This window comes from Kryptolebias marmoratus, linkage group LG18, assembly GCF_001649575.2.
Source record: "Kryptolebias marmoratus isolate JLee-2015 linkage group LG18, ASM164957v2, whole genome shotgun sequence".
Lineage (NCBI taxonomy): Eukaryota > Metazoa > Chordata > Actinopteri > Cyprinodontiformes > Rivulidae > Kryptolebias > Kryptolebias marmoratus.
Genome location: NC_051447.1, coordinates 1,509,010 through 1,521,615, shown reverse-complemented (window position 1 = coordinate 1,521,615; position 12,606 = coordinate 1,509,010). Strand labels below are relative to the sequence as shown.

Sequence of the window (12,606 nt, the reverse complement as noted above, 5' to 3'; positions counted from 1 at the left end):
GTGAAGTAAATCCCAACTCCAGTTCTGCTCAAGCTGCCTAACACAGAAGAATACTTCAGAACTTTATTCCTTGGTGTTTTTTTACCCTCTAAATTCCATTTCACTTATACTCACTGTGAGTTTACAGTTTATAACAGAGTTTTTCGTACACCTATCTTTGGTAAATTTCTAAAACAGATGGGTTTTTTTGAGCTTTGAAGTATTCATGCCTGCCATCTGTCTGCACTATCCCTCTGTGCTTTGATGTGCCAACAGTAACGAGTATTCTCTCTGTGGAAGCTCTGGTTGGATAACAATATCTGCTTTAAATTCTGGGGAAACATTGCTTGGTAGTAATACATAACAGACTGGTATGTACCCTGTAAGTACCCCATAGTTACCTAGTACTTACCTAGTAAGCACCAAAATACTTACCAGGTCCATAACAGATAAGTACATTTTATCTACATAGTAAGTACCCAGTACATACCCAGTATGAACAAGGTAAAAAGAAAGCTCTGCTTTGCACAATCTGCATTCAGATTTTTGTTTGTTTTCAGTGAAATGCTGACAAACTTCTGAATGTCTGTTTTGATTTTTATCTGCCTCTTTCTAGCTCTGTTAGTCTTTTCCTTGTGTTCTTCTTCGTTAAAGACTGTGAAGTCTTGGAAACGACAGAGAAGATACTGCCTCCAGATGCTCCAGTTGTGCACTGCAGAAACATTTATGTGGAAAATTGTGATCAAGGCCATTTATTAATTGCTCTGTATATAGTGCGTCGACAATAAAAATCTGAGTCAACAATGTTTTTGCAGTCGACTACGGTGACTAAATGTTTCAGCCCTACTGCTAAATACCTGGGACGTACCGAGCTGTATTGTGTACTGATACTCATTTTTTTTTATTTTCCATCCAAACCCTGTTTCTTAATGCCTCATTCTAAGATATATGTTTAATTTACATATAGTATCTTAGCATTTTACAGTACTTTACCACAGAGTATTTTGTGTCTTGAGTTCCTCCATGAAAAGGTAATGGACAGCTTCTGTCAGGGTTTTTAAAACAAGTTGTTTACCATTTGGTTCAGATATATGTACCTACCTTTATCTATCAGTCCTAACTGGTTCCTGGCTCTCAGCGACAGGTCCACTAAAAGCACAAACGTGAAGCTTTTATTAGTTTTTTTAATTGTAGAACTGATGACACATGACTTAATTTTAGTGTTCTAGATTCCTGTTTACATTTAACTAGTAGTCTTAAAAACATTCGATGTGCAGAAGTCCCATTTTGTGGGGAGATGACATTTTTGTGCATGTGATCATCAGAGGAGCCAGTCTGTGTTGGAAGCCTTGGTACGTCAGCAGACTGAGATGTGAACAAAGGTACATTGATTGTTAAAGACTCTTCTTCTCCTCCTGACCTTCTCCACCCCCTGCAGCACACAAACCTACCCAACCAAGTTTTAGATGAATAAAGTCAACTCAGGATAAATAAGTCTTTATTCTCAATGACAGAGGATGTTTTGTTCAATATATGCTGCACTATGAGCTTCAGACTGCAGGGGAACCCTGGTGATAAAACCCCCAGCAAGGTTTAACCTTTTTAATGTCTCATTTCAGAAGGTTTTCATTGAGTTTTCTAGATATAAATTTATCTTTTAGCTACTAGTTATCTGCCTCCCTCCTTTCTCTTAGTGTACAGTCTCAGGGTTCTGATCTGGGAGTGAAACCCTCCGTGCATTGCAAGGACTGTTTGTGTCTTAATATCAGTGGCAACTATCTCCTCCTTTGTCACAGCTAATACTTGTATACCAGCTAATATCTGATGACTAGCACTGCATTATGTTGATGGCTTGGACTTTGTTCTTACCATTCAGCTGGCTCTCCAGCACCTGCCTTATTTTTTGAAGGTACTTGGTTGTGGCTGCCTTCTTTTTTTTCTTTTCATGGTTGTCAGCTGTGATCACCTTGCCTCTCTTGGATACCATTCAGCCATATTTATCCCATCTGAATGACATTCCCAAGCTGCATATCCAAAAACTTAAAAAAGCAAACAGACTTCAGTTTTGTAATATTCTGCTATTATAAAAGCCATAGATGATGCAACAAAGTTCTAATGCTGCAGTGTTTCTCTCATGATTTCATAATTCTTTCCTCAAAATTGAGTGATTCTATATATTTTTTTCCCTCTACTTGATCTAAAAAAAGCAACTGTGACAGACTACAACAATTATGTTTCTTTCATTTTTTATTGTGTCCTATTGTCAGAAAGTTGGAGTTTTGACAAATAATAGGTTTGAGGCATGTCTCTTATTTATTTATTTATTTATTTCATAAATAAATTAACAGTTGAAAGAACATCAACCAAAAATGGTGATTCCATAATTTTTGCCAGGGGTTACAGAGATCTGCTTGACAACTTTATATTGCAGTGCATTGTTACAGCAGGTTAAAGTTTTGTGCAAAATACGACTTTCTCTTCTGAACAAGACTCAATAATCAGTGAAAATAACATCTGTCTTTGCTCTCTGAATAAATTGTCTACAGCTTGGATGGAACGCTGCTTGTATGATTTACCTTTGCAATATGTTTACCTGTAACCAAGCTACGCTTGAATTTTTTCTTTCTGTTGATCTGAGTGAAGTGCTCTGGTATAATCTCTGACACTGGGGAAAATCCAGAGTGTTTCATTGTTTCTTTATGGATCTGATCCTTGTTTCTTTGCTTGCAGATGAGATCATGCAGCAGGACATCAGGCCTCTTCTGGCTGTGGACATCATAGAGCAGCTTCATCGGCAGTTTGCTGTGCTGGCAGGTCAGTAAAAATCAGTTGTAGATGTAGATCCAATGATTACTTTCTGAAGGTTTCATTGAAATCTGTACAGTGGTTTAAGAGATATTTTATTAACATTTTACAGAAACAAACACACACACACACACACAGGCAAAACCATAATAACCCTTTTTTCTTGTTTTAAGCCAGGAACTTTGCATCCCCCATCCGGTTATGCTGGGTGCCCTCAGAGTTTCCACATGTTCAGTTAGTATCTAGGCAGCAGGCTGTGTGGTTCTGCAGAGATGCCTCTCATTCCCTTGTCCTTACACACCAAAAGTCTGAATAACAGGTTTTCATAAAAAAATCTTCTGTCAGCAGATTGTTTCTCCACACAAGTTAAAACAAGCTTTCATACTGTTGGAGGTTTTCTCACAAAGATTTTGGTTGATTCATTGTTGGATGAACATGCCTTTGTTGTTGTTGTTTTCTGTACATGTTTACATGTTTTATAAACTGGGACCCTCTTGATAATATGACTTTTCTCTTCAGCGACACACAATGTATTGCCTGCTGCTAAAGGCAAAAGAGTGATAATGTTTTTGCCCATGTCTGTGTGTGTTTGTTTTTCGGTTGTATTAGCAATATATCTCATGAACTACTGGATGAATTTCAGTGAAACTTGCAGAAAGTAATTCCTGGATGTACATCTACAACTGATTAATGTTTGAAGTCAACCAAAAATGGTTATCACAGCTGAGCAACCATAGAAAAAACAAAATTGGCAAAATTAACAATTTTACAGATATTGAGCTAAGATTTCACGTAGCTTAGTCTCAATGACAAGACATACTCCTAGAGTGACATGTCTTGATAGTGAATGAGATTGTGTGCAACATTATTTTCAAAGTTTGACCAAAATGCCCATAACTCATTTCTCATCATAAAATAATCTTAGTCTAAAACTGAAAAGCATGAAAAGCAGCAGTAGATTTGCACTACTTCAAGGAATGCTAAGCCTCTAATAATGTATCTATTTTTTATTAAGGGGACTACGGTGGCTTGGTGGTCAATTCTGCGGCCTTGTAATTCTGAGATTGCAGGTTTGAGCCGAGGTTGCAGCAGTAAGGGCATCCGGCGTTTGTTTGTCTTTTGTTCAAATTTGCTAGCTGTGGTAACCCCTGAAGAAGGGAGCAGCCGAAAGAACTTGCTTGCTATTTTCAGTTACTTTTATTATTCTTACTTCATGTATGTTACTTTATCTATGTGATGTGAAGACTTTATGGTTTCAGTTGAAGGGCGCTATCTGCTGACGTTTTCCATAAAGTTCAAGTACTACTCAGGATAATTTTTTTTTTAATTAAAAAAAAAAATTTCTTTTAAATTTTTTTACTGCATTTTTCTAATAACAAATATGTGTTAAATTGCTCCACCCTTTGTGGCTTTAAATGATAATGAAAAGATGGAGTGAATGATTCTGCGGCTGTGATCATAAAGGAAAAGTTTAACAGAAACAGTCACAGCTGAAGATATCTTGGCATCATCCATTTAGTTTTCAAGTAAATAAATAGAACTAAAAGCCACACATTCCTGCTGAGCAGAAAACTGTTTAAAGGTTTTTATTATTATTCACATTGTGCTCCAAAGTTTCAAAAATTGTTATCTACAACATGTTTAAAAAATATGTTGCAAAATTATGCATTCTATAAAATTAAACTGATAAACCACAACAACAACAACATAACAATAATGATAATAAAAAGAATGATTGTTTGTTTTTGTTAGTCAACCTATCTTGTATGTTTTTGGACTATGGGAGGAAACCGGAGTACCCGCAGAAAACCCACACATGTACAGGCATAACATGCAAACTCCACAAAGAAAAGCTGCAGCTGAATCATGAATCTGAGACATTCTTACTGTGATGCAACAGGTCTAACCGCTGCAACCCAATCCAGATCAATCTAATTCAGTATTAACTATTGAAATTCAGTTTTGCCTGTTTCAAGTCAGTTTAATTTAGTAAATTTTAGTTTAGTAAAAGTCAATAATCAGAAATAATAAACAACCATTTTTTTGGATAGCAAAAGTTCAAAAATATCTAGTATTCATTATTTTGTAATTTCTTAGAAAATGGCCTGACCTACTTTTTGTCTTCCTCAAACAAAAAATAGGTAAACGCAATATTAATTTTGGTAAAGAATAACTAAATTTGTAATAAATATGCAGGGTATTTAAAGATAATGATGCTGTCAGGGCCTTCATGCCCTAGTAGCGTCACCCAAGGCAGACAGGTCCTAGGTGAGGGATCAGACAAAGTGCAGCCCAAGGACCTCTTATGATGAATAAAAATTTTGGATCTAGTTTTCCCTCGCCCCGGACGCGGGTCACCGAGGCCCCACTCTGGAGTCAGGCCTGGAGGTGGGGCATGTTGGCGAGCGCCTGGTGGTCGGGCTTTCGCCCATGGAGCCCAGCCGGGCATAGCCCGAAGAGGATACGTGGGTCCCCCTTTCCTTGGGCTCACCACCTATGGGAGGGGCCAAAGGGGTCGGGTGCAATGTGGGATGTGTAGTGGCCGAAGGCGGGGACCTTGGCGGTCTGATCCTCAGCTACAGAAGCTGGCTCTTGGGACGTGGAATGTCACCTCTCTGGTGGGGAAGGAGCCTGAGCTGGTGTGTGAGGTTGAGAGGTTCCGGCTAGAAATAGTCGGGCTCACCTCAACGCACGGTTCTGGCTCTGGAACCAGTCTCCTTGAGAGGGGTTGGACACTCTTTCACTCTGGAGTTGTCCCTGGTGTGAGGCGCAGAGCAGGAGTGGGCATACTTGTTGCCCCCCATGTTGGTGCCTGTTCAGTGGGGTATACCCTGTTCTGCTGAGGGACTTCCATGCTCACGTGGGCAATGACAGTGAGACCTGGAGGGGTGTGGTTGGGAGGAACGGCCCCCCTGATCTGAACCAGAACGGTGTTCTGTTGTTGGACTTCTGTGCTCGTCATGGATTGTTCATAACGAACACCATGTTCAAACATAAGGGTGTCCATATGTGCTCTTGGCACCAGGACACCTTAGGTTGCAGTTCAATGATCGAATTTGTTGTCGTTTCATCTGATCTGCGGCCACATGTCTTGGACACTCGGGTGAAGAGAGGGGCGGAGCTGTCAACTGACCACTACCTGGTGGTGAGTTGGCTCCGATGGTGGGGGAGGATTCCGGTCAGACCTGGCAGGCCCAAACGTATTGTGAGGGTCTGTTGGGAACGTCTGGCGGAGTCTCCTTTTAGGCGGAGCTTTAACTCCCACCTCTGGCAGAACTTTGAACATGTTCCGGGGGAGGTGGGGGACATTTAGCCCGAGTGGGCCATGTTCCGTGCCTCCATTGTTGAGGCAGCTTATCAGAGCTGTGGCCGCAAGGTAGTTGGTGCCTGTCGTGGTGGCTACCCTCGAACCTGCTGGTGGACACCGGCGGTGAGGGATGCTGCCAGGCTGAAGAAGGAGTCCTATCGGGCCTTCTTGGCCTGTGGGACTGCAGAAGCAGCTGACAGGTACCGGCAGTCCATGCGGCTTGGATGGTCGCTGAGGCAAAAACCTGGGCATGGGAGGAGTTTGGAGAAGCCACAGAGAAAGACTTCCGTACGGCTTTGAGGCAATTCTGGTCCACCATATGGCATCTCAGGAGGGGAAAGCAGTGCAGCACCAACACTGTTTATAGTGAGGGTGGTGTGCTGCTGACCTTGACTCGAGATGTCGTGGGTCGGTGGGCCGAATACTTCGAAGACCTCCTCAATCCCACCGGCACATCTTCCATTCAGGAGGCAGAGCCTGGGGACTTTGGGTCGGGCTCTCCACTCTCCGGTGCTGAGGTCACCGAGGTGGTTAAAAAGCTCCTCGGTGGCAAGGCTCCGGGGGTGGATGAGATTCACCTGGAGTACCTTAAGGCTCTGGATGTTGTAGGGCTGTGTTAGTTAATGCGACTCTGCAATTTTGCGTGGACATCGGGGGCAGTTCCCCTGGATTGGCAGACTGGGGTGGTGGTCCCCTTATTAAAAAAAGGGGGACCAGAGAGTGTGTTCCAACTATAGAGGGATCACACTCTTAAGCCTCCCTTGTAAGGTCTATTCGGGGGTACTGGAGAGGAGGGTCCATCGGATAGTCAAACCTCAGATTAAGGAAGAGCAGTGTGATTTTGGTTTTTTTTTTTTTTCTGGTCGTGGAACACTGGACCAGCTCTATGCCCTCAGCAGGGTCCTTGAGGGTGCATGGGAGTTCGCCCAACCAGTCTACATGTGTTTTGTGGACTTGGAGAAGGCGTTCAACCGTGTCCCTCGGGGAATCCTGTGGGGGGTACTCCGGAAGTATGGGGTACCTTGCCCGTTGATACGGGCTGTTAGATTCCTATATGACCCGTGTCAGAGCTTGGTCCGTATTGCCGGCAGTAAGTCGGACTCGTTTCCGGTGAGAGTTGGACTCCGCCAAGGTTGCCCTTTGTCACCGATTCTGTTCATAACGTTTATGGAGAGAATTTCTAGGCACAGCCAAGGTGTTGAGGGGATCCATTTTGGTGATCTTAGGATTGTGTCTCTGCTTTTTGCAGATGATGTGGTCCTATTGGCTACTTCAGGCCGTCATCTACAGCTTTCGCTGGAGTGGTTCGCAGCCGAGTGCGAAGTGGCTGGGATGAGGATCAGTGCCTCCAAATCCGAGGCCATGGTCTTGAACGGGAAAAGGGTAGAGTGCCTTCTCCGAGTCGGGGAAGATGTCCTACCTCAAATGGAGGAGTTTAAGTGTCTCGCGGTCTTGTTCACGAATGAGGGAAAAATGGAGCGGGAGATCAACAGGCGGATTGGTTCAGCATCTGCAGTGAAGCAGGCGCTGTACCGGTCTGTTGTGGTGAAGAGAGAGCTGAGTCAAAAGGCGAAGCTCTCGATTTACCAGTCGATCTACGTTCCTACCCTCATCTATGGTCACGAGCTTTGGGTAGTGACCGAAAGAACGAGATTGCGAATACAAGCGACTGAAATGAGTTTTCTCCGCAGGGTGTCTGGGCTCTCCCTTAGAGACAGGGTGAGAAGCTCAGTCATCTGGGAGGGACTCGGAGTAGAGCCACTGCTCCTCCGTGTCAAGAGAAGCCAGTTGAGGTGGCTCGGGCATTTGATTAGGATGCCTCCTGGACGTCTCCCTGGTGAGGTGTTCTGGGCACGTCCCGCCGGGAGGAGGCCCAGAGGGAGACCCAGGACACGCTGGAGGGATTATGTTTCTCGGCTGGCCTGGGAACGCCTTGGGATTCCCCCGGAGGAGCTGGCCCAAGTGGCTGGGGAGAGGGAAGCCTGGGTCTCCCTGCTTAGGCTGCTACCCTTGCGACCTGACCCCCGATAAGCGGAAGAAGATGAATGGATGGACGGATGGATGGATTTAAAGATGATATTAAGTGTCTGAAGATTAAAGGAAGGTTGGTAAATGTTGCATGTGATGTTTTTTGTGCTGCAGGAGGGCGAGGAAAAGATGGTGCCCCAATCATCACGTTCCCAGAGTACTCAGGCTTCAGTGAAGTGTCAGAGGAGGATTTCCTCAATGTTGTTACTTACTTGACCAGCATCCCCAGGTGTCTATGCTCACACACACTTCAAAACTTCAAATCCTCACATATTCTGACTCTAGCTAAACCTTTTAACCATTTAGCAATAGTGTGAGTATTATATGTCAGAAAAAACATTTAGTTGTTGGTTAGATATCAACATTCAGATATATCTACTCAGGGTAGCAATACATAATACAGCTCAGTCCTTACCTTGTAAATACTGTATTATACATTGACTTGTTAACCTACAGGGTATGCATCAATGCACTGTGTATGTATCAAGTAAATACCAGATATTCTACAGTATGTACCAGATACCACGTGCCTACCAGGTACATACCCAGTACATACTGGGCTGTATTATGTATTGGTACCCTGAGTAGTCTTTAATTAATGTTCCAGGAAATGAAAACAAACTGATTAAGTTGACGTATAACTTTCTGTAAAATAATAACCCAAAAGTTAACCAGTTAAATCTGGCCTGTGCTATCACAACAAAAATATTATTTTTTGCACAAAGCAACCTAAACAGTGTAGCTGAAGTTACAATATTGAACTTTTTCTTTGAAGTTTGTAAGATGCTTTTTAGTTTTTGTCTTTTTCGTCCATGTTCAAGGCAGCTACATCAGACAATTATCCCTCTCTTCAGCAATAGTCCAATAAACAGTCTTTTGTTTCTCTCGTGTCTAGCTTGGATGCTGCCAGCATTGGCTTCATCATCATCATTGACCGGCGAAAAGACAAATGGAGCTCAGTAAAGGCCTCTCTATCAAAGATTGCTGTAAGTTCTAATATGTAAGATGTTTATTATCCAATCACCTTGAAAAATACATTTATTTTACCCCTCATCTGACTACCACTTATCAGTAGTGTGTTTTATGGACATGGTAACTTTGTGAATGTAAAAATTCAATTAAATATAGTTTATTTATATAACCCCAATTCACAACAAGTCATCTTGGGGCACAGTGCCAAAAAAAAACAAACAAAGAAAAAAACGTCCAATTGAAATCCAGATTCAAATATAATTACAGTCAATTAAGTGCTTATTATAACATAATACATTCACATACAATACATTATAAAATGCCTGTTGGTAAAAGTTGACTATCTAAGGAAGCCAGCACATTGCATCTGTAGGTTTTAAAGGCAGTTTGTCATGAAGTGGGGTAAAGGAGGCGAACCCTGAGTGCAGACTCATATTGAAAAATAAACTAATTTATTTAGAAATAAAAGGCAAACCAAAGCAAAGGCTGACGTGGCAGCAAAACCTGAACTAAATACAAAAACATTAACTAACTTAACAAAACATGAACAGACCTGAGACAAGAGGAGAACCAAACAGAGCATGGGAGACGACGAGGCACGAGCAACCGGAAAGACAGCACATCAGGGAGGCAAAGTATGACAATGAACCAGCAAGGAAATGTGGAAAGTGACTGGGTTTTAAAGGCAGAGGGTGATTAGTGGAAGTGGGCACAGGTGAGATGATTACGGAGCTAGAGGCAGGTGTAGATGGGTGAGAACAGGGAAGAGAGAGAGAGTAACTGAGGAGAAGTGAATGGTGGCTGAGGCACAGGGAAGAGACAACTGAATAACACAAACAATAAACTCAAACTGAAACATGAAGACAAAACAAAATACAAAAACCCAGATCCTAACACAGTTCTTACACAGAAATGAATGAGCAACCACCATCTTTCCTTTTGCCAAACACGGGGGATCTTTATTTGTCAAAACTTATCATCTTCAGAAACACCACAGAAAATCCCAAAGTATCTTTGAGACTGGGGCGTATTTAAACAGACAGAATACATTAGTGTGTATTGAATATTTTTTTTCATAACTCCTACGTCACTTACAGAAAACCAGCCCAGGCAGCTAGGTTAGCTCGATCCAGAACAAATACACTGTTGTCCAGTGTTTTCAACTGTTTCATCATTATTAACAACCTCTTATAACATGTCCTTCCTAAGTACTGTTCTGGAAAGTTTTTGGTAATAACAACTTAACATTCTTTACTCAAGATCCTGGCCGACAGTTAAACTCTACACTTCTCTTCCACATTTGGTAAACTGCATTTTCCCCCACATATCAAATCTTCGTTTTGTTGCGACCCTGCATTCTGAGCAGCACGTTGATGACAGGGGAAAGGAAAAAACCTCCAACAGGCTTATGGGCAGCCAACTACCTTGACTGGCTGTGGTTTAAGATGGCAGGAAAGAGACACAGACAAACACAGAAGGATTGGCCCAGGTTTAGTCTCTATGGAAAAAAACAAAAACAAAGAAAAACATGTTAATGATAGAAACAATTACAAATACAAACATCAAGAGTAGAGCAAGCAAAAATAACAGCAGGGTGAGGAAATGTGGTCAGTTTATCATCCAGCAGTCTAAGCATATAGCAGCATAACTAAGGGACAACTCGGGAAAACCAAGGCCACCCTAAGTATAGATTTTATCAAAAAAAGAAAGTCATAAGCCTAATCCTAAATGTAGATTTTGTACCAGCCTGCTGGACAGAGATTCAAACTTAGTTCCAAAAGTGGAACCTGATAACTAAAAGCTCTGCTTCCCATTCTTCTTTAAAAACTCTAGGAACCACAAGTAAACTTGCAGTCAAGTGCTCTGTTAGGAAACCATAAAGAAATAATATATTTAATATAAGATGGAGCTTGATTGTTGAGAGCTTGTTTGTTGAGAGCTCTGTATGTTAGAAGTTAGATTTTCACATCAGAGCTCTGACTTTTCTCGGATACCCAGATAATAAAGAAAGTGGAAGAAAGCTGCCCCAGTAATATTCTTAATATGAAGGTTAAAAGACATATCCTGATCAAAAATAACACAAGGTTTCATTACATTAGAACTGGAGGCGAAATTAATGCAATTCAGAGAAAATGAAGGCTGAAAAGTTTTATCCACAAGATGTTCAGGTCCAAAAACTACAAACTTTGTCTTGTCTGAGTTTAAAAGCAGAAAATGAAGAGTCATTCAGGTTTTTGTCTTTAAGACATTCTGGTAATATAAGTAATTGATTGGATTCATCAGGCTTTATGGATAAGAATAAGTGAGGACAAATGAGGAACAATGTGAGTACAGACAGGAGAATATTTAAGTAAAGTGAACATTAATGAAACAAACTGGCTTAGTTTAGCATCAACCAGACAAAAAGGTGGAAGTACGCAGTGATGAGCACTGAGTGTAGCAGAGAACAAACTGACAAGTCCAAAACACAATTCTTGTACCCTGTACTACACCACAGATTTATTAACAAGATAAAGTTGAAAGAAGGTAGACTTTTTTTGTAACACTATCCTCCTCCCTTAAGATAAACCAAAAGCCAGAAACTAAGCAGAGCCCTAGAAGAGATAATATGCTCTGAATGGGAGATAGTACATATGACCGCCATCTCCCCTACTTTAGATATCTTTTTTTAATCAGAGATTTTCTGCTGCATTACCACCTCCCATTCACACACAAACTGAGTGTTCGAAGAGAAAAGGCAAAAATTGATTAAAACACTTCAGTTTATTAAAAACTTGTCAGGTTGAAAAAGGTTTGGACCCAAGGATGCAAACCGGCACAAGTAATACAGGAAAACTTAAATTCAATTATCTTGTTTATTTGTGATGTTGGAGCATAGATGCATTAATTAGTTGTAGGAGCAAAAACACAAGTTACAAATCAAACTCGAGGAACACAAACTGAAACTAGACAGGACATTAAGCCAAAATGACAGACTGAAGCTGGACTGAAAGTTAGGAGCTTAAGAAGGCTGGAACAGATTAGGAAAGTGGTTGCAGCTGTTACTAAGTGGGACAGGAGACAGGTGAGATAAGATGGGCAGAACAGGAGAGACAACTGACTGAGAGAAAGAAAGAGCAATATGGTTAAAATAAGAAAATCCAGAAATAAAAGAAACATAGTAACACAAAATAGCTAAATAAATAACAAAAGCCCAAAAATACAAGAGCTAAAGATCCTGACAAAACTAAAAAAATACGGAGCTTTTCAAAATTGACGATGGAACAACCTGTTCACTTTGTGCCCTAAAAACCCGGACATGAAGCTATTTTTTCTGCATTTGTCTCTTCATCCTGTTCCTGCCTCTACTGCGATTAAGTGCTGAAAACAATAGTACTTGGTACTTACAGAGTATGTACCTGGCACTTATAGTGTACGTACCAGGTATTTTCACCTTACCTGGTACTTATCACATATGCAGCTAGTGCTTATCAAGTACATACCTGTTCCTGGTACCTGGTGCATATGGTGTCCTA

The 12,606-nt window shown here is 41.4% G+C and overlaps 1 protein-coding gene across 14 annotated transcripts in view; it reads left to right on the top strand.

Moving 5' to 3' along the window:
• Nucleotides 1-12,606, top strand: part of mcf2l2 (MCF.2 cell line derived transforming sequence-like 2) — a 143,554-nt gene that overhangs the window by 11,929 nt on the left and 119,019 nt on the right. For all 14 annotated transcript variants that reach the window (XR_005234393.1, XR_005234395.1, XR_005234394.1 and 11 more), the window contains exons 2-4: nucleotides 2,710-2,793; nucleotides 8,234-8,348; nucleotides 9,015-9,105. Coding sequence is in view for 9 of the 14 variants with exons in the window: in XM_037981140.1 (XP_037837068.1) it covers nucleotides 2,710-2,793; nucleotides 8,234-8,348; nucleotides 9,015-9,105 (290 nt within the window). In the remaining 5 variants the exon portion in view is untranslated. The remainder of the gene's footprint in view (nucleotides 1-2,709; nucleotides 2,794-8,233; nucleotides 8,349-9,014; nucleotides 9,106-12,606) is intronic.